Consider the following 21327-nt stretch of genomic DNA (forward strand, 5'->3'; position numbering starts at 1 on the left):
CTTCATGAGTGAACAATGGCTAGATACGTATAGGGCTTTAGAACAGGGTGATCATTCCCTATTCTGGAGGATAGTGCTTGGAAGAGGAGGGAAGGGTCCAAGGAAGAGCAATGTGGGATCCAATACTGATGAATGGGGGTCCCAAGTTTCTAATTTGTATAGGCCGTATCTGGGAGAAGAATAGTATGAATCTAAAAAGGCTGTGCTCAACCACCAGCATTTCACTCTTCACCACCAGATTCAACAGCAAAAAAGCAGGAGGGCTACTTTTGAGTCACCGCTCCCTCACTGTGGAACACTCTGCCGTCAAAATCTGAAACGAATATGCCTACTTAACCATCAGAAAACTCTTTAAGACAAGGCTCTTTAACAAATATGACTAATAGGCCACCACCGCCCATCACTGACTAACAATCTGGTTCTATGTTGACCCTCTTATGTCCTCCCTGAATCTATTGCCTCTACTGCTCCCTTCCCTGACCCATCTCCTTACCCTCATGATCATCTGTACAAACGCTGTGAAACCTTTGGGTTTGGGCATTAGACAAATGTAATAAAGAAATAAAGAAATAATCACATTACATCAACAGTCATCTGGCACCATCATAAACCTGATTCCACTCATGAAAGGCATTTTACTAATGTTTATCAGTACCCAGTGATGGTCAATCAATTTGCAAAAAGCAAATCTGATTGGTCCTCGCTGGGTCCTTACCAGCCTGACAAGGCGCCGGTTGCACCGGTCGCCGCCATGTCCCTCAATGTTCCTGCCAGCGTGGAAAGGGAGAAGGGACTATGGTAGACCCTTCTCCAGTTCAATGGCGGCCATCTTCTTTGTTGTCTTTCTTTTTTTTTCTCTTTTTACTTGCCACCAGGGAAAGGGAGAAGGGACTTTGTGTAGTCCTTTCTCCCCATGGCGTCCATCCTGTTTGTTTACTTGTTTAGATGGCCGCCATAGAAAGGGATAAAGGACTACGTATCCCATTACATGGCAGGCATCTTTTTTTTCTTTTTCTAAAAGGCTGCAGTGGTAATACCAAGAAGTCCCTCGCTAGGGTGGCTTTACCAGTTTAGGTAATGCCCCAGGACCTGCAATAAGGCCCTTGCTTCATTCGGGCCTGTAACTATGGGCCCCAGGCATTACCTGAAGCGGTAATGCCCGCCCCCGCCAACCCAAGCTCGGGGCTTAATGCTTCATTAAAATCTCCTCAATTTCCCTGATATGCAGCTTCAGATATACCTACTAAATTTCCTGGAGCTTAGACACAATCTAAGTCTATAGTCATTGTATGTGGTACAACGAGGTTTAAATTAAGCTCTTAAGGACAGTCTGGTTGGAAAGAATGTACAGATTTAGATAAGCTTGAAAACAGCAAGGTATATCACTATATTTTGCAAACTATCTTGGGGATTGCCTCCACTTAAGGGTGGCAGATAACCGTTTATGTTGGATTTGGCTAAAGCCTTGTGTATTTGTAGTGTGGTTTGCATCGACTACTACAATGTGGTTAAAGTAGAGAGGTGCAGTTAGTTTTGTTGTAGGCATATTGAGAGTGGGGACAAAATAAATACATGTATGTTTGAGGTGGCTCACCTAGATGCTGGATACCATATCACTGCAGAGTGTACACCATGTGGGGGCAAATATTATAAATATCAATTAGTTTGTTTTTGAACATATAATCATGGCAGACCTATGTAGTGCTCATAATAGTGAAATACATTCCCTTCAACCATATAGGTGCACAGCACCTTTAATACTTGTATGTTAGCCACACACAAACAACAACAATGGCTGGCTGGCTGTCAAGCATGTCATTAGCACTGGCATTCACCTCCTGTGAAATGCACAAGACACCCGTGCAAACAAGGTGATCTGCTAATTTCTTTGTATCAGGCAACTCAATAAAGCAATTGTACTATGCTTTTTTGAGTTGTTTGATTCTTGCAAATTAGGCCCAATATGTTTTGTTGTTGACCTAGACAAACTATTCCGTAGTGTGAACCAATATGAAGGTAAATGACGAATTAGGGTACATATTTGAATCTAATGAATTATTGTGACCTTTGATATAGCTACACCTGAGAACAAATTTGATTGGGAAGTAATGGTGACAGGGACGTCATTTCACGAAAATGCGAGGCGTAGTGGAATTGACACTGCAGGACCCTTGACCCCCTGATGACATCACAGGAAGTGATGTCTTTTGACCCCACCCAAAGTGACATCACAGAAAGTGACGACAGACTGCCTTCTGATTTTTCAGATGTGTCTAGCACCCGTGATTTCAGGTGCTATCATTTCAGTCAGATAAAAGAACCAAAGCACAGTGATTTGTCCACGATCACACATTTGGGGAATGTCATTTCCCAGATTTGACATGGGGTCTACATTTAAAATATATATAATGCAGTCCTTGTCACATGGAAAGCAAAATCTCTAACGCAGGCTCCAGCTAGTGTATGAAACATACATGGATCAATGGACACAGAAGTATTTGTAATCTGTGTCGTAGCTGTGTTAAAAAAGCCTATCTAACACTGGCCTGGGGAGGCGTGTGCTGCTGTTTACTGAGGAGCAAAATGCAGCACGAGCAAGGCCTGAAAATGAAATGATTTACCAGGATTTAGTACCAACACCATTCCCTGGTTATACATGTATCTATGAGTCAGCTACTACTTCTATAGAAGAAACCTTTTAGACTGGTCTGCATGCACACAAGAGAGTGCACCTGATAATGTTATTTTTGCTGGAGTATATCATCTGGGAAAGGTTCCTTCAATATACCCAAGACCCCTCATAGTTTGTATTATCTAAGCGTAATATTGGGTGCAAGAGGACATAAAAAGCCTCCACCATGTAATGTAATATCATTTCTACACTCATAAATCTGTGGCACCGCACAGTTGGTTCTTCCCCTGGTACTGTAAGGAAGGCATGTTATCAACAGTAAGACAGACACAAGTGACCACAGTGCAAGGGTATTTATTCAACTTCAACAAGGGGATGATAAACCCGTATCTAATCATAAATCTGCAGATGGGAGCAAGCTACGACCATCAAATAATAATAACACAGTCATAGTGGTGTCTTTTCAAAAGAAAAGGGCCTATACTTAAAAACCTATTGCCAGTCCTTACCTCTAAATACAAATATTGTGGGGGTAGTGTTTATGAAAAAGAAGGAAGTGTTCACAAAAATGATATGTTAAGTTGTTCTGGCCATTGGCCTCCCTTCCCCACATTTGCAGCACGGGGCAAATCAGTTCACTCGAACGTAGCACAATCATGGATTCTTTAGCACAAGGATACAGTTCAATCACTAGTATTGGGGCCTTCTGTGCCCATGTCTCATTGCCTATCAAAGTCTATTCATGCAGAGGGCCTGATACGACAAAACAAATGAAAAGTTATTTTCTTCTTTCAAGTACTCAATTCATGTGATTCACTATTCACCCTTGATCCCACTCAGCCGGGCTCAGATCCCTTTCTTAATACAATTAGTCTCCCTCAGCCAGGTTCGGACAAATTTCAGTTATCATCAACTATCGAAGGCTTTCGAATGTGCACAGTGTTTTGCTTGAATTGTTGCAGGACCACTTTGATTTCACAATTCCTTTTACATTTGCCACCTTTCAATTGGATACCTAACAGAGATCTTCGAATGAGCACCCACGTGATGCCGGACCACTCCGTTTATGGTAGTTGTCTTGAATTCAAAAGCTCAGCCACTCATCTGCTGTCTTAGCTATATTCGCGTCTCTTGTCACATACGATTCACACACTGTTCTCTTCAGTTTTCTCTATACAATGTTGCTGCTTGCAACCTTGGCTTTAACACAGACCAGTCTGGTATTAGTCTCTCCACCTCACAAGCTGTGCTGACTTTACTGGCACTGCTTTCTGGTAGGAACCTAGGACAGTACCACAGCAGAAAACAATCCTCCCCGCCATGGCTATCGACGCGGGAGAGCCCCGAGTACCTATGACACACAATGCAGGTTTCTTCAGCTTTGATTCCGAGTCTTATATCTCTTATTCTCGAAGGCTCATGACCCTCTTTGGTCCTGTCGTCTTTCTCCTTGTATTTAACTGCCATCTTGGAACTGCTGATTCCTCGTGCTCAGAGTGTGCTTTCATGTTCAGCTTTTTATCCATGTGGGGATATGTGATAGAAGTCAGGTGTATGTAATGACCATTGTATTGGGACATGTCACGTAAATGGTTTGGGCGTTAGTCTGTTTTCTCTCACAGTGAGCTGCCCATGTAAAGATTTTTGTGTCTGACGGGAGGGGGGGGCATTGAATTTCTAAGTATCCTACATGGTAGGATTGGGAAAAGATGCTACATGGAAGGTGATACCGCATCATGCCGTCCTGTGTCCCACTTCCATTCCCTGAAGACCCTTCATCCAGGTGATCCTCCTGCCCTGGTCCACCCCCAGGAACTGGATCCAAAAGCGATGGGCATATCAAGGCCACCTGGATGACAAATCCCCAGGGACTAGTGAGTGAGACACCTTTAGGTTTCTCACAGTACTCACTGGCAGACTTCCAGATGTGACAACCCCTTTGTCTGACATTTGGGGGCCCCTGCAAGCAATTCTGTGCCCCCCAACCTTCTTAAAGCAAAGGGCACACCACACCCCGAGCCGGCATGACCACCAGATGTGCGCAATGTCCATGATGATTATGCCGCTGTAGGGGCACGCACTACTGCAAGTGAAAGAAGTAAATATGTGTTTTAATCAAAGCTTAAATGTTTCACATAGCATAGAAAGAAGGGGCGTGGCCTGGTACCAATATACCCGCCACCAGGCTGGTGAGTAGTTTTCTTGGAGGGTGTAAATATTTGCCACAAGTTTGCGATTGTGCCCTAGCATAGCGAGGGAGCCCAAACTAACAAAAGGGTTTGGTGGTGTTAGGGGGGATTATTACCCCTCCCCTGAGGAAATGTTTTGAATTATGGGTTAAAATGGTGCATTACACAGCACACTGTCTGTGGAAATGTGGATAAAAGGCCAACAATTTGGGTAAAAGTCCAACAAACATTTTTGTAGAGTCTAGGGTAAAGTACAATACATGTAAGTCACCAAAAGTGCACAGGACATTTCCCAATGTGTTATCATGCCAGTCCCAGCAATATATGCCAGTATAAAACACATTTTCATGCTGGCTATGCCCATACATTTCCATGCTGGCTCCACCAACATATGCTAGTATTCCCATATAAGACCATACTCATGTTCGCTTTAAGATGTTTTTTATAGTATCATTACTGGCACTTGGTCCAAACTGGTTCCAATGTGAGCCAGTCTAGACCCATAAGAACACTTATCATGCCTGATCCATCATAGATGCTCAGGTAATAAAAAGACATGCTGCAGTAAAAAATAAACAGGCTGCTAAACCATAACATCAGTCTAGTGAGCTAACACTACTTTTTTAAAGATGCTGAGTAATAAATGTCATGCCACAGTAAGCAATGGCTAGACTGACTACAACAACATTCCAGTATATTGCCAGGTAATGACATACATGAACCTGGCTTTACATGAAAGTACCAGTAAAACATGCAAAGTCAATAAAGGATATGTCAAAAATAATCTAGTGATCCCCAATTTCACATTCAAACATACACCATCACATGCATACTCATTCACCCACCAGTCAATCACTCAAATACCTTTTGTTACCTCCACCCATTGAATTCTATACAGAGGCACACACCCACCCACCCAGAACATTCAAAACACACCATCACATTCATACTCATTCACCCACCAGTCACTCACTCACACCTTCTCTTGCATCCACTCATTGCATTCTATACAGAGGCACACACCCACCCACCCAGAACATTCAAAAACTCACATCACATCACATTAATTCTCATTCACCCACCATTCACATACATACATCTGGCACGCACTTCACACATGCATTGCAAAATACACACATTCTTTTTAAAAGTCTTCTTACCTTTTTCTTGAAGCTTCAGTCCATCCTTTCTGGGCCACCCTCGGCTCATCTGTGCTGCTCACAAACAGGTGCAAGCAGAGAGAGCTTCCTAGTTCCTGTATTTGAGCTGCGTGGAAGCCAAGGGAGAAGGGGTTGGAGCTGATGTGGCATGTGACATGTGCCACATCTCACGGTCAAGTCCAATGACAGCTCCTATTGAGTGCCTCCACAGCACAGCCTTCACCCTTAAGGGTCAGGACTGGGCCTGGCACACCCCAGACCTGGTGTTGAGGCCCCCGCTACACCAGGAGCTTCAGTTATTTTAAAAACACTTTTTGTTATTGTTTTAAATAATTGGCGTCTTAATAGATCACCCAGGGGTCGGATGTGCGACCCCTCTAGAACCCTAAATGACGTCATTCAATGGTGAATGTTTCAAGACGAGACAATTATGAGAAATAAAAGACAGAAATAGTGGTGCATTTTAGATACCAGCTCATTTAAGCTCTACTTGTGAGATCTTCGCCACCATCTTATGATAGCTATAGTGTATTCCTATTATTTTGGATTGCAAGAAGTGACAAATTTGACTTTTGCCTGTGATACTGTATTATTAATCTGACACATATTAGGCCACTAAATTGTGCTCAATATTTCAACCCAATCATTTACTTTGTTTTTTCGTTTGGGTTTTTTGAATAGCGATCATGCTAGACGCCACTCCAGAGCACTTTGAGGTTTGGTAACATAGAACAGTCACAGTAAAAATAGACATACGTTACAATTGAGAGTAGAATGTTAGGTTTGCATAGAATTATAAAATAGCATTTGCATTGCTCGGTATTCATGGAGACTGTTGATAGACCCTCAAGGAAACAGCGGGGCTACAAGAGCAGTAATCAGAGATCCTGTGGGAAGAAGACATTGAAGAATAAGTCAGTCATAAGACCTCTGGAGCAGCAATCTAGACTAGAAGGTCCTGCTAGTGGAGTATTCTCCCACTTGTACCATTGATACCCAGCTGGTTGAATGGCAAGATGTTTCAGTACAGATGACCATAGTGGTCTTCCTAGTGGTAAGGGTGTTATATTAGGGAGAGGTATTCTGTTGCTATTTCATGTAGTACATGGAAGACAGAGCATCTAGGCCTAAAAAGGGAAAGCTCTGAGGGGATGTCAGTGAGGGCCTCCAGCTTCTGCTTTTTCTTCATAGGGTTTTGTCCAGTGATTTCTATCAAATGTTTGGTGATGTTAAGCTTTCATGTTGATAACCACTGTATTAAGGTACAGGATAAAGTTAAGACGCAGGGTGTATTTTTGGATTCCTCCTTCGGTGCGGATGTTCATGTAGACAGCATAGTGAGAAAGTCTCATAAACATCTTAGACTATTGAGGCTGATAAAGCCATATCTAACAACCAAGATCTGTGACATTGTAGTCAGGGCACTAAATTTAGGAGGGAATCCCATAGATACTACACAGGTGGTAGCTCTATCTTATAATGGGTAGTAAGAACTAATATAAACAAGAAATAGATAGCTCCTCTTAACAGTTATCAACATTAAACATTAACTGTTCATTCACACTCAATTAAGATTTTATTAAGACATAAAAAATACAATTTATCAAAAAACCATTATGAAAACACTGTATAAGAAAATACAATTCATAAAATGTGACAAACACAACCTTTTTAGCTTGGCAACAATCTAAAGGGATTGGTTTTGAATATAGTTTTGGAGGCTCAAATTAACATATCTTAAACAAAATTGTCATTGAATTGACATGTAAATGATCTTAATAGTTATTTCATAAACCATTGTCATGTGCTCGACATGTTTCAGTTCTCTTCAATTGTTAACAGAACTTTCATCAGGAGCAGTGTCACTTGTTAATCTAAAAACATATACAAGATATACTATTATTGTATAGTGCTGAAGTATTCCTACAGCTTCTTGTAAGCAGTGTAAATGCTGTACTCTTTGTGATATAAAACCGTTGTAACTGTTGATAAAGACAACAATAGAGAAGGTGATCTATAGGTGCTAAATTAAATCTCTAAGAATATTAACTGGTCTGGAGTAGGCCTGAAGGTAACAATACCTTGTCTAGTCTGTGGAGCTCGGGGAGAGGCAGTCTTGAATATAGCAAGAGATGTCTTCACTTCGGTCTGGTTCCCTGATTTGTAGGGATACTCAACCTGCAAAATAATTTGCTTGTGATTTAAAATACCCTGAGTGGATGAACTCTGGGGATACATAAAAGGGAAATGTTTGCTCGTTTGTAAAGACTTGCTCTAAATTAACAATTAAAAAATTGCAAAGCTGTAAAATTGCCAATACCTGTAACCAATGATAGAATAATCAGCTATATTTGTCTGTGGTCTGCTTGGTAACTATCGCAGTATCGTCTGTGAACCGTCCTAGTGGATCACTGCCATCTCTCTCCTTGCTAGAACCTATGAACATAAGATGTTACATAGTGAGAGGAATTATAGCCCTCAGTTAAGGGACTATTTGTGTGAATTTTTACTTCTCACATTCTTTACACAAGTGTTTCTTATCTAGATGGTTCTCGCAGTTGTCGGTATAACCCTGAATGCTGGAAGGCATGTAGTTAATACAAACGGTTAGTAGTCATCTATCTCTAGCCCAAGACCCGTGAGTGGATCTAAAAAACAGAATAGACGAATGCCTCTATTTAGCTCCCTATCCGTGTCTGTTATCATTTTTATAGGCAGATAAATAATACTACATGCACACAAGTGAACTCGCGTTGGTCTGGTCTAAATCTAAAATAGAGCAATATATTTTCGTTATCCCCTAATCTTACCTTAGGTACTGTGACTGGATTTCTCCGTCCGTCGCCAGAGATTGCTTCTGTTTGACCCGCTGTCACACTAGTAATAGTCTAGTCAAGTGGCCGGTCGCCATCTTGAAGGAAGCGTATTAAGGACACTGAGTCCTTTCTTTGTGTCTACTGCGGGTACGTCTAGTCATCAAATGTTACATAAAATAAGATATCATTTATCTCAGCCTCTTAAAAAGGAGCTTAACTTCCCTCTCTCTCTTGTTTCTATCAAAAGATATATCAAAATATATATAAACTCCCTAGAGAGATGGAATAACAGGCACGGAGAGAGAGCTAAATAGAGACGTTTCTCTTTTCTGTTTTTCAGATCCACTCAGGGGTCTTGGGCTAGAGATAGACAACTACTAACCGTCTGTATTAACTACGTGCCTTCCAGCATTCAGGGTTATACCGACACCTGCGAGAACCATCTAGGTAAGAAACACTTGTGTAAAGAATTTGAGAAGTAAAAATTCACACAAATAGTCCCTTAAGTGAGGGCTATAATTCCTCTCACTATGTGACATGTTATGTTCATAGGTTCTAGCAAGGAGAGAGATGACAGTGATCAACTAGGACGGTTCACTGAGGTACTGCTATAGTTACCAAGCAGACCACGGACAAATATAGCTGATTATTCTATCATTGGTTACAGGTATTGGCAATTTTACAGCTTTGCAATTTTTAAATTGTTAATTTAGAGCAAGTCTTTACAAATGAGCAAATATTTCCTTTTTATGAATCCTCAGAGTTCATCCACTCAGGGTATTTTAAATGACAAGCAAATTATTTTGCAGGTTGAGTATCTCTACAAATCGGGGGAACCAGACCGAAGTGAAGACACCTCTGCTATATTCAAGATTGCCTCTCCCCGAACTCCACAGACTAGACCAGGTATTGTTACCTTCAGGCCTACTCCAGACTAGTTAATATTCTTAGAGATTTACTGTAGCACCTATAGCTCACCTTCTCTATTGTTATTTTTATCAACAGTTACAACGGTTTCATATCACAAAGAAAACAGTATTTACACTGCTTACAAGAAGCTGTAGGAATACTTCAGCACTATACAATAATAGTATCTCTTGTATATAGTTTTTAGATTAACAAGTGGCACTACTCCTGATGAAAGTTCCATTAACAATTGAAGAGAACTGAAAAATGTTGAGCACATTACAATGGTTTATGAAATAATTATTGAGATCATTTACATGTCAAGTCTATGACAATTTTGTTTAAGAGATGCTAATTTGAGCCTCCAAAACTATATTCAAAACCGATCCCTTTAGATAGTTGCCAAGCTAAAAAGGTTGTGTTTGTCACAGTTTATGAATTGTATTTTCTTATACAGTGTTTTAATAATGGTTTTTTGATAAATTGTATTTTGTATGTCTTAATAAAATCTTAATTGAGTGTTAATGAACAGTTAATGTTTAATGTTGATAACTGTTAAGAAGAGCTATATATCTCTTGTTTATACTATTGTGTTGAGGGCAACCATCACGCCTAGGTTAGATTACGGTAACGCACTCTTAGGTGGTACTAACATGAGTTTTGTTAGTAAACTTCAATCGTTACAAAATGATGCTGTGCACATCAAGAAAATACCTAGGAGAGAGCACATCACCGCCTCTAGAAGAGAACTCCACTGGGTCCCAGTGGCTTCCAGGATACTTTTCAAAATAACTACTTTGGTGCATAAATGTGTCTGGATCTGCAACGTCATATCTCAAGGAAAGCCTTACCCCACAACCATCTGGTTGATCCACCAAATCCAGTGACACACTTCGGCTGATATGCCCAATTGCTAAAAGAGCAAGGGGCAGCGGATGCTCCTTTCCTGTACCAGCAGCGACTGGACAAGTCTTCCTATCAGCTTGCGGAAGAAGAGGAGTCTTCTCACTTTTCACAAACGGTTAAAGACAATCCTGTTTAAATAAAATTACTATGCTCATGATATTGTTTCCTTTGTTTATCATGTGTTTTTGTATTGGTGAGTGCCCTGATGGCTGGGAGCTGCTGCATGTAATAAATAGAGAAAGAAAGAAAGAAAGAAAGAAAGAAAGAAAGAAAGAAAGAAAGAAAGAAAGAAAGAAAGAAAGAAAGAAAGAAAGAAAGAAAGAAAGAAAGAAAGAAAGAAAGAAAGAAAGACCTACACCTACAAAAGTGTACAGTTAAATAACCCAACCTTTAATTCCCTTACTTACCCCGGCCCTTTCTTCACATTCTTTGGCTGAATGTACTTCTCAGTTTAAAAAGGGACTCATAGATTCATAGCGAATGTGACGTTGCTTTCGGTAATGACATCATAGCAGTGTTTGGGAGATGCACATATGTTGCAAGAATCTGGGCAACACAGTTTTCAACATGTCCCTGGGGTGGGATTTCACTACTGGCAAGAGACGAATATGGTGCTATATGAGGTGCACCCTCAATGTCAAATGTTTTGATAATGGTATGATGAGACCACGGAAGTGATACGTAACTACTGATATTGAGGTCAGGAGTTCATAAAAATATACGTCCAATCTATGTATGCCCTTTTGGTTTGCCCAATAGTGAAGGTAAAGCACACGTCCTGAGTTGAATTAGGAAGAAAAATAAGTTTGAAAAGTTATAATAAAATACAAAATATCAAGATGAAGGGAAGATGCATTGACATTTGGGTTTGAAATTTCATTCGCTGATATAATGGAAACCATTTAGTACACGTTGGTATTGTGTGGGCCAGTCAATTTCAAACCGATGTGATAGGCTACTCTCCTAGCTCTAGACACAATTCTTTGAGCAGGAAGGAGTTGTATGTCATTACTGGTCATAGACCCATGTATTAGGCGTGGACAGATGGACTATCGTTACAAAATAGTTCTATGACAACAATGTGCCATCAATTATACGCTAAAGAGCAGAATTCTGAAATATGATCAAGGATAAGAAAGCTCATTTTAAAAATAAATGTGTCTGAAAAATGTTGATGGACTTGTTCAAATCATACATGGTAAAAGCTAGTCCACTTAAATTGTCACTCACGTCAGTCGGAGAAAAACATCATGGCCAATAATTTAGATCAACCTCATTACGAGTATGGCGGTGGGGAAAAAGTGGCGGCTACGGAATTACTGCCACTTTTCCTGCTCTGGCAAAACAGAAAGGTGATGGCTGGAAGGTTTTGAATTAATCATAACCACGGTCAAAGCTCTGGGCAACCCTCCAAAACATCGTTTTTCAGCCTGCCAAGCCATTACAGAAGGGGAAAAACCATATGCAAATCAGGCTTGGTCCTACCCAAAAGGGGCAGTCCAGCCCGAACTGCTAGGTCACATCCCTTCTGCACGACACCACAAGCATCCCCAGACATGTTTCAGCCTTGTTGGGCATCATCAGTGAGGAGTAGCTTGGGTCTCTAGGCCCGGCAGACTCGGGACCCACGTCTGGGCATACCCGTCCCACTCGGGGTGACTTTGGCAAAACAGAAAGGTGATGGCTGGAAGGTTTTGAATTAATCATAACCACGGGCAAATCTCTGGCAACCCTCCAGACCATTGTTTTTCAGCCTGCCAAGCCATTACAGAAGGTGAAAAACCATATGCAAATCAGGCTTGGTCCTACCCCAAAAGGGGCAGTCCAGCCCGAACTGCTAGGTCAAATCCCTTCTTCATGAGACTTTTCCTGCTCTGCCATACTACAAGTTTGGCCCTGGAGTGGGGAATTTTCCTTCAGCATCATGCTAGAGGTAAATCCTCCCAATTTCCGCTGAAAAATCTGCAAAATCGGTGGAATTACTGCAGCATTCATTTACGCTGGCGTTAAGTCCACTGAAATTCCCATGAATGCAGACTAACAGTACCACCACCACTTGTAATACGGCAGTAAATCTCTCAGACCACCTGGCGGTAACAGTAATTCCACTGGGCAGTATTCAGGCAGATTTACTGCTGGAATACTGCCCAACTTGCAATGAGGCCCGTAGTGTTTGATTGAGCGATCGAGTCTGGCACTCTATAAAAGCTATTCATTGTGAAACAATACACATCCATATTGTTTGCGAATGATTGGAGATTATGAAAAACATTGAGAAGTAGAGCAAGTGTGGGTGTATAGGACGATCTAAATGGAGGTATTTAGAAATCTTATATAAATATGACTATAAATGTAAAGCACATACAACAACTTTGTTTCTAGACGCATTTAATTACAGATGAGTGGGGAATAAAGCATCAGGGAAATCTATTCAATATTCTGCCCCTTGGCGTAGAAGTGTTGTGTGCAATTTGATCCGAGTAATGCAAATGACATCCTCATCTGGAAATCAAGCAAACACACATTATTTAGACCTAGTGACAAAAATGAGTGAAGTCATGTAGAAAAGAAAAGAAATTGAAGGTTGATTACGCCAACGTGGTAATGGTTTACGCAGGCGATGCTCATTCTCTTCCACCACGGAGACCCTGCTTTTATTGATACAGGCACAGTCTCTTGTAGGGCCCATGTTTAGAAATCATAGTAAAACAAGGGAGGACACCGCTCCAATCCCAGTGCAGTGTTTCTTGAGTCATCCAACTCTATTGGTCAGTGATCAATCAATGCAACGATCAATCGATACGATATGATAGGTTATTTATAACGCGCTTAATACCCAGAGGTTTCTAAGCACGGACCTGAGGATCGAACCTGTGGTGCTCCACGTCGTCTTGCTTCCAAGGCAAGCACGTTGCCGCTGAGCTATCCTCCCTACCAAACTTTTCAATTGCATTTCACTCATGAGGAATTATAACCCCCGTCAGACACACAGCTCGGATGCATGAAGAAGCTGACGTGTGTGAGTGTGCACTAACCCTCAGAAGACTGGGCTTAGTGTTGATATAATGAAAGCAAAACTGGCAGAACCAAAATCTGCTGCTATTGTAAATGCATTGGGTAGACATGTGCCAGGTGCTGCCATCAGATCCCCAGGTACTTAGCTCATTTGCCAAATGTTGCAATTTTATGCCCAAATATCACTATCATCTGTTGTGTATTGCTATGATATGTCCAGATAATGACATCATGTGGAAGGCATGGTTCCTGTACAAGTGGCATTGTCATTACATACTTAGGTACTAACATCATACTCAGATGAGGTTATCTAAAGTCAGGCCATTGTAATCAGAATGGGCTGGTCAGTGTCCCTATGCATCACAATATTCACCTGGTGCGGTTGAATGACTGTATCACCAATATACATAGGGTTATTTTATGTTATGTTATGGAATTTTGTAAAGCGTGCGGTCGCCCGAAGCATCATGGCGCTAGAGAGCAAAGGAGCCCATAGAAACAAGGCATGGAAAGAACCAGAGAAAAAGAGATGCTGAATAAAAATAGAAGAGTATTTAAGGCTTTCCGGAAGATCAGATGATTAGACAATAGTTTCACTGATAGTGGGAGGGCATTCCACAGCTGTGCTGCCGCAATTGAAAAGGCCCGCCCCCCAACTAGTAAAACCGAAAAGATGGCAGACAGAGCAAGCCAGAGGCCGCAGACAACAGGGAGCGGTTTGGGACATATCCTACAAACCTGGTGCAAAAGTACTCAGCTCCTTGATCATGAAGAGCACGGTGAACAATACACAGTGTTTTGAATTGAATGCGCTGGGACAATGCGAACCAGTGCAGGGAGCGCAATACAGGCTTAATATGAGCCCTGTAGGGGGTCCCTGTTGCCACCCAGGTCGCAATATTTTGAAGACGTTGTAGATGGCCTAGCAGCCCCCTTCGGTTGGGCAAGATAAAGGGAGTTACAATAGTCTAACTTGCTCAAAATCATGGCGGCTACAACTGGGGGACGTGGTGTAGCAGGAATCAGATGGAGTATCCATCTCAAAATGTTTAACTGAAAATGCCCAATCTGGCAGACCGCTGATACCTGAGCAGTGATAGAAAGATTGTCAGACATGATGACCCCAACATTTTTTATTTTAGTTGAGGGCACTATAAAAGTGGGGTTTTATTCCCATTTGATTTAGAATTTGGTTATGACCGAAGCAGAGAAGCTACTCAGTATGGGTGGTTATTTGAAGACATTTTCTTCCGTTATGTTTTTGTCGGTCTTGAGGCTACTGTTGTAAACAGAGCAGTGTCTGGTGGAGTGGAGACACGGAAGGCATGGTGTTCGAATGGTGGTGGAGGTTGAGAATAGAGTCTGTGGGGAGCACTGGTGGAGTTTGGGTGGGTGGAGAGGGAGTAGAATGGGGCAGGGCTGGAGGAACATCGTTCCACTGATTAGAAGTGATTATAATATATGCTTGAAATCAGCTAATCAGAGCTTGGTGTTAGGATTAAAATAGGTTTCAATTTGCAAACATGTATGGATGCTTTCCTTCTTAATGCTTTGTGTGCGATGCTTAGAGTGCTGGCAAGGTGGAAGGCTAATTTATAATGCTTTGCAACGTAGGGTACATTGCATTATTGCAATCATGCATGTGTTTCTAATTATATGTAAAAAGGTGGAAGAATTGTTTATATAGTGTAAATGCTTTTACCGAATAACAAAGACTGAATCAGTGAGCCTCGAAATTGTGTTATTTTAGACATCATGCAACTTAGTTTATTGGAGTAGTTTATTTTTCTCCCTTTTTCCAACATTATAACCAATGTGTCTTCTTTTTCATACAGGAGGAGAAGTTACAAAGCCTAGATTTGCGCAGTTTTTCCATGGAAGTATTGCCGGCCTCACTATCCGCCCAGGGAAAATTGAGAGCCAGAAAGTGATTTCTTGCCTGCAGGCCTGCAAAGAAGGCCTGGATATCAATTCTCTGGAGAGCCTCGGACAAGGGATAAAGGTGAGCGATGATCTGGAGTCACTTTTGATAAAAGTTTACATTTGATTTATGAACTGGAGAGGGCAAAGTACAGTAATACCAGGCCAATGTATTCCCCAAAGCCATGTAATGTCGCGTAAAGTCATGAAAAGAGAGAGCTTTATGGCACGCGGGCTACGTGACAGAGGGAAAAAAGGCTATTCCCATGATTTCAGATGAACACTTAGAAGCCATTTTTACCAACAGCTATTATGAAGGAACCATTAACAATGTCATTGTCATGCTGCCCGCAGCCATACTTTTTCCTGGAGTACCTAGAACAGTACATTGCAGAGATTTTCTGCTACATGAGCTTTTCGGCCTTAACAAGTGCCTCTAATGAATGATGGCCGATCCCATTGACAAGGCCTGTTTGAATGCATGCTTTCCATTGGCCCGGTGATTTATCGCCTTTCTAAGCTGGCCTAGCCCCTCAAACTCATGTATTATACCTGGCCACTTGTGTTCGAATAATAGAGGCAATCTTTTAATACATTGTGTGATCCTTTTCAAATAACCTCTTCCTCTTGTTCTTCAGTTTGCTTATGTGAGCACTCTGGGCGTTATTCGAATCATCAACTACCTATCTTGGACGCCATGTTCAGCAAACAAGCATAAGCAAAGCCAACAGTTTTTGCTTTTGTACAGGCCTTGCGTAGCCATTTGATTGGAACTTCCAACGTCAACCAATGCAGTAGCAAAATGTGATAGGTGTTTTCATCTCATGGCCCTTTACTGCCATAATTGTTCAGGCATTGCCATGTAATATAGCGGGCAGGCTAGAGCAATGTGAAATCCAATGGTAAGTTCGAAAATGAGGGAAAATGCGTGCATTCCTGGGAACATAATCAGAACATGCGAGGTGCATGTATTGCCGTCATATTGTAGCTCCTGATTTCTGGCCCTGATCCAGTGCAAGGGCATGCACCGCCCCTTAACCCAGATCAATCGCAGTCTGTCTGGGAGCTAACACCCCATGTCACCAGACAAGCTGAATCGGGAGGGAGCTGTACGTGTAAAAATAAATTGGTGTTACCAGGAGATGGGACACACCCTGAGTTCTTACCTTACTTCATTTGGACACAAACACCAAAGTGGAGTTTTGTAGGGATCCTAATGGGACCCCTCTATATGTATAAAATAAGCCTTCCTAATGCCTAATGCTTAATGATTCCCTTCTAATGTTCCCCTGGAGTAAATTCACCCTAAAAAGAGATCTGCTCTGTCAGCCCTCCCTAGCTTGGAGAGGTCGCATGGCGACCCATAGGGTGAGACAGATGAAACAGAAACCATGCCTGCCACCTGGTGCCACTCCAGTCGCTGAGGCATGAGTTCAGGGGATAGATGCCATGGGTGGTCATGGGGGGCATGGGCGGTCCCACTCATTAGGTGGCCTCAGGTGGGCTGCCACCTTCCTCCCTACCTCACTTCAGCATACACAACCCCCATTAATCCTTATAATGTAATACTATATTCTAAACCTACTTAACATTCCCCATAATAGCGCCCTTACTTAAAATTCAAATTCTGTTCATAATCCTATCTATAAACATGAATTTCATTTAAACATAAATATTCAACAAAGCATAAAAACATATATTACATTATGTCACAATGTGGGTGACTGCTGTAATCAGCCACCACTTTAAAGTACCTTCTGGGGTCTGTCCTTAATAGAAGGGGACCACCCCCTGCTAAGATTAGGGGGGTTCCAACCCAAAGCTGTTCTTCTGGGTGTCCTTCCACCAGGTGGAGCCACACCAGCTCTCTCTGGGCCTGTATAATTTAATATTTCCTGTGTGGCCCCTTGGCTCGTTGGGGCCTGCCTATCATCACTGCTGCAACCCTGCGGCAAAGACTGTCATTTTCAGTGGGCCTCACAGCCTGTGTGATCTGCCTGTCCTCACCGATGCAACCCGCAGCCAGGTTCTATCTTCAGGGCAACCCCGTGCTCTGTGGGACTGCCAGAAAACATTGGCAAGATACTGCACCATCTTGTCCACAGGCCACATCTAGATTGGCATGGGGATACCGCCATGTTCACCACCGCACCAGCAATGCCATGTTGATTTCAGATGGTATTTGATTGCCATACGGATGCCATGGGGATGCCACTGTGCTAACCGTCCCACCCGCAGTATTGCCCGCTTCTCTGCATTGCCAGCTACTCTGCATTGTGTTGGAGAGCCCAAGGGGAAGCTGCTTCTCTATACCGGGACTGCTTCACCGCAGCAGCCCAGGGTTTTTCTTCACCCTGGCTGCCATGACTAGGCAGCCCTAGACTTCTGCAGCCTCACTCTCTTCATCTGGGCTGCATTAATTGGCAGCCTAGGAATTCTCATCCCCGCTCTGCCTCACTCTTCTCCTATGGGAGGACTTCCATGATGGGCCTGCCTCAAGGGCCTCCATGAATGGGCAATGCTGAATTTCCCGGTTTGGTTTGCCCCTCTACGTGACCCAAACCGGGAAGCTATTCAGTTATTTGGCCCAGGCAGACCGGCGCTCAGCCTGGCAACTTTGCTGTGTATAGTATGGGCCCATCCGGTTTGGCCCCTTGATGCGCCGATGGCCGCCATGGCTCTGTGGGTTCGCGGGCTGCTCTAAACCAGGCCGCCCGGCACACGTGGCCCATCACTAGTTTCTATCATCCCCTTCTCTCTTTTTCTTTTTGTATTTTCATTCGCTAACGTGTTTTCTTTCCTAACAGTTTCTTTTCTTTGTTAACTCTATCTCTAGTAGCTTTTCTCCCCTGCCCAGTCCATACTTGGTCTGAAGTGCTCTGTCCAATTGAGTTTCTTTTCTTCTTTTCTCTTCAATATTTCATCCAGCCACATGTTGGGGTAGATGGATCAGTCCAAAACACTTAAACACTCACTATGTAAAATAAAACACACACTACATAAAAGAAACCCGGCATCTATGTCTTTATTCCTAGTTTTCCTATAGTTAACAAGTATGTGGCCCTACCACACCATGGCCCACAATGTGACAAGTTCAGCCTCAAATACATCAACAGTTCCATCATCTTCCTGGTTTAGTGGTCATATGTAAGTAATAGCCACACATGGCATGGTGCTGCCAACATAAGTCAAGTGGAGTCTCAGACCCCTTGTCATATGCCTGTTGTAGTAACCATATGTCAAGATATGATCGGGCAGTAGGATCAAATGCCCAACTAATTTCTTCAGATGACTGGCAGAGTCACCATATGAAAAGCATTGCGTATGCAATGTGCATGCCAATAGTCACATCATATTCCTGCTACAGTAAGGCGTTGGTCGGGCTTGTGTCATTTTTTTAATGTTTTAAAATACCTTCCGGCTACGTTTGAAAAGAGGTATACAGTTCAATATTAAAATGACAACATAGCTGATTCAAAAATTGCCATAGTGCAAAAAAGATATATTTTCAATGCCTTTTTTCACCAGGGCAAAGTTTGCTGTAGTGCTAATACCATTCCATATTAACACTAGGGCCAACCAGGCACAGGGAGGGGGGCTGATTTTGCAGGGTGAGACACACTACTTTTCCTTTTTCCTTTGAGAACAATTCTTTTACCCCAGACTTAGAGGAGGAATTGGCGTGTTGCCATTTAATATATCTTAGCCTCTTACTAAGAATAAAAAGGTACAACCTAGAGAAGTACTTCAATTTAGTGTTGAACCTAAATAACCTCTCTTTTATACCCCTATAAATCCATATCTTCCACAATGCCAAACATATGCTAACAGAAACGGCAAACCTGTGACATTTCCTATCCCATCTGTCTCTAGAAAGTTTAAGCATTTAAATTCCTCTTATAATAATATCAAAGGAGGAAAATCTCTACTAAACCCTTTTAAAGATATAGAGAAAATGAAACTTTTTTTTACAAAGGACTGCATGTCCCAGACTCCCACAGGAACTGTGAAGAAGATGGGTTAAAGAGACATGCAGGAGCTCAGGTCAGGCAGGTGAGCCTAATAACCTTTGGCAGGGTCGGGAAATTAATTCTATGGGCCTGTACCTGAAACCAATTAACTCACCTGAGGGGCATAAAAGAAGCAATAGAAAGAAGCCGGGTCAGGAGCTGCAAGGTTGGCAGTGGCTGAAGCAGAAGAAATAGAGCACAAGGCTGGCAGTTCACAAGGTAATGTGACCACAGAAGGGACACCGGAGCAGAGGAAGACCAGATTTAAACTGTAGGCTCTGAGTTGGTCCTGTGCTCAAAAACCCTGTTTGGCTGTGGCAGCATCGGAAGAGATTGGAAGAAACAGGCAGTCTTTCCAGGTGTGCCTAATTGCTGTGAATGCAAAGCTGAAGTCGTGCATCCACCCAAGTCCCATGTGCAGAAGCAAGACAAGGTAAATTGGAGAGTAGAAGTCTCTCCTTTGATGAGGCTGGATCGGAGACACCCATGCAGCAGAGGGATGTGGGTCCCAAGAGTGCCCGCAGCAGTAGTAATAGAAGAAAACAAGCCAGTAGCAGAAGCAGCCCGCAGTCACAGTGAGAGTAGGGAAAGAGAAGCTGCATACGCCAAGTCAACCAAAATACCTTGCCAGCTTTATTGTCACTCACCTACATATTCAAGTGAGCAAAAGTTGTTTGTAGAAGTGGGAAGCCATTTTAACAAGGGAAATGTAACACGCAATGAGATTATCAAAGCTGAAACACTGGGTGTTCTGAAAGCATTATCTTTTCCTGTTGTTAAGTATAACTTGATGCCTAGCGGTCACTTGTCTCCTGTAAACATAGTGAACGCTGCTGGTAAACCTACTGAGTCCTAATTGACTTTCCCCAAATGTTACAAGCACAGTTTTAACATCTGAGGAAGTCACATATGAGACATTGTTTGCTGATGACCTTGAAGGCTAGAAGCTAACCGAAAGGTGGGAACGCTCATCGTTCGAAGTGGTAGTTCAAGGTTAAAACAAAATTGTGTGTGCTTAATTTCATTTTTATTAATAAACAGACTTCTTCTATCATCCTTAATAACGAAACAGAAGTTGTACAAATGATTGAAGCTGAGCAGAGAACAAGTACTATTTAAGCCTCTTTGCCAAACCCTATTACAGTATATCCAGATCAACTAAGAACTGAACACTGTTGTTGAGAGTTGTTGAAGCTGTTGTTATCTCACAAATCTTAAAATAGTGGTGACAGAGTTTATCCAAGGATGACAAGAGTGGCACTACAACTTTGGGATAACCACTGGATAAACAGGGTCATTAAAGCTGGGGAAGGGAGCTGATTGCTTGTTCAAATCAACACATTTAAAATCTGTAGAACTAAGATTATTTAGGTCAAGAAGAAAAAGTCTGAATGCCAAAAGCAGATTTTGGGATAGTTACAAGACTGAAGGAAAGGCAAAGAGCCTGCCCTTCTTGTGACACAAGAGAGAAGAGTGCCTTGTCAATCTGTAGAGGTCAAAGAAGTCTTGTTGAGGTTGCCTAATATTTTAAAGTTGTAGTAGTAGCAGTGGAACTGTGGTTTGTAGCTACAAGGCAGATGGAAAGGCAAAGTGGATGCCCTCTCTTGCCACACAAGAGAGGAGAATGCTGTGCCAACATGCAGAAGTCTAGTGGAAGTTGCCTAACTTGCAATGAATATTTTATGTGGGATTTATATATTTTTGCTTTGTTTGATCATGACAAATTGATTCCAACATGATCACGTTACTATGTATATGTTGTATTCTGTTTAT

The 21327-nt window shown here is 42.2% G+C and overlaps 1 protein-coding gene across 1 annotated transcript in view; it reads left to right on the forward strand.

Moving 5' to 3' along the window:
- The window catches only part of CLSTN2 (calsyntenin 2), a 3665407-nt gene that overhangs the window by 3221677 nt on the left and 422403 nt on the right, over positions 1-21327 (forward strand). Inside the window, exon 11 of the mRNA XM_069617773.1 lies at positions 15460-15626. Within this exon, the coding sequence (XP_069473874.1) occupies positions 15460-15626 (167 nt within the window). The remainder of the gene's footprint in view (positions 1-15459; positions 15627-21327) is intronic.

Source organism: Ambystoma mexicanum, chromosome 10, assembly GCF_040938575.1.
Source record: "Ambystoma mexicanum isolate Mex_15411 chromosome 10, UKY_AmexF1_1, whole genome shotgun sequence".
Taxonomy (NCBI): domain Eukaryota; kingdom Metazoa; phylum Chordata; class Amphibia; order Caudata; family Ambystomatidae; genus Ambystoma; species Ambystoma mexicanum.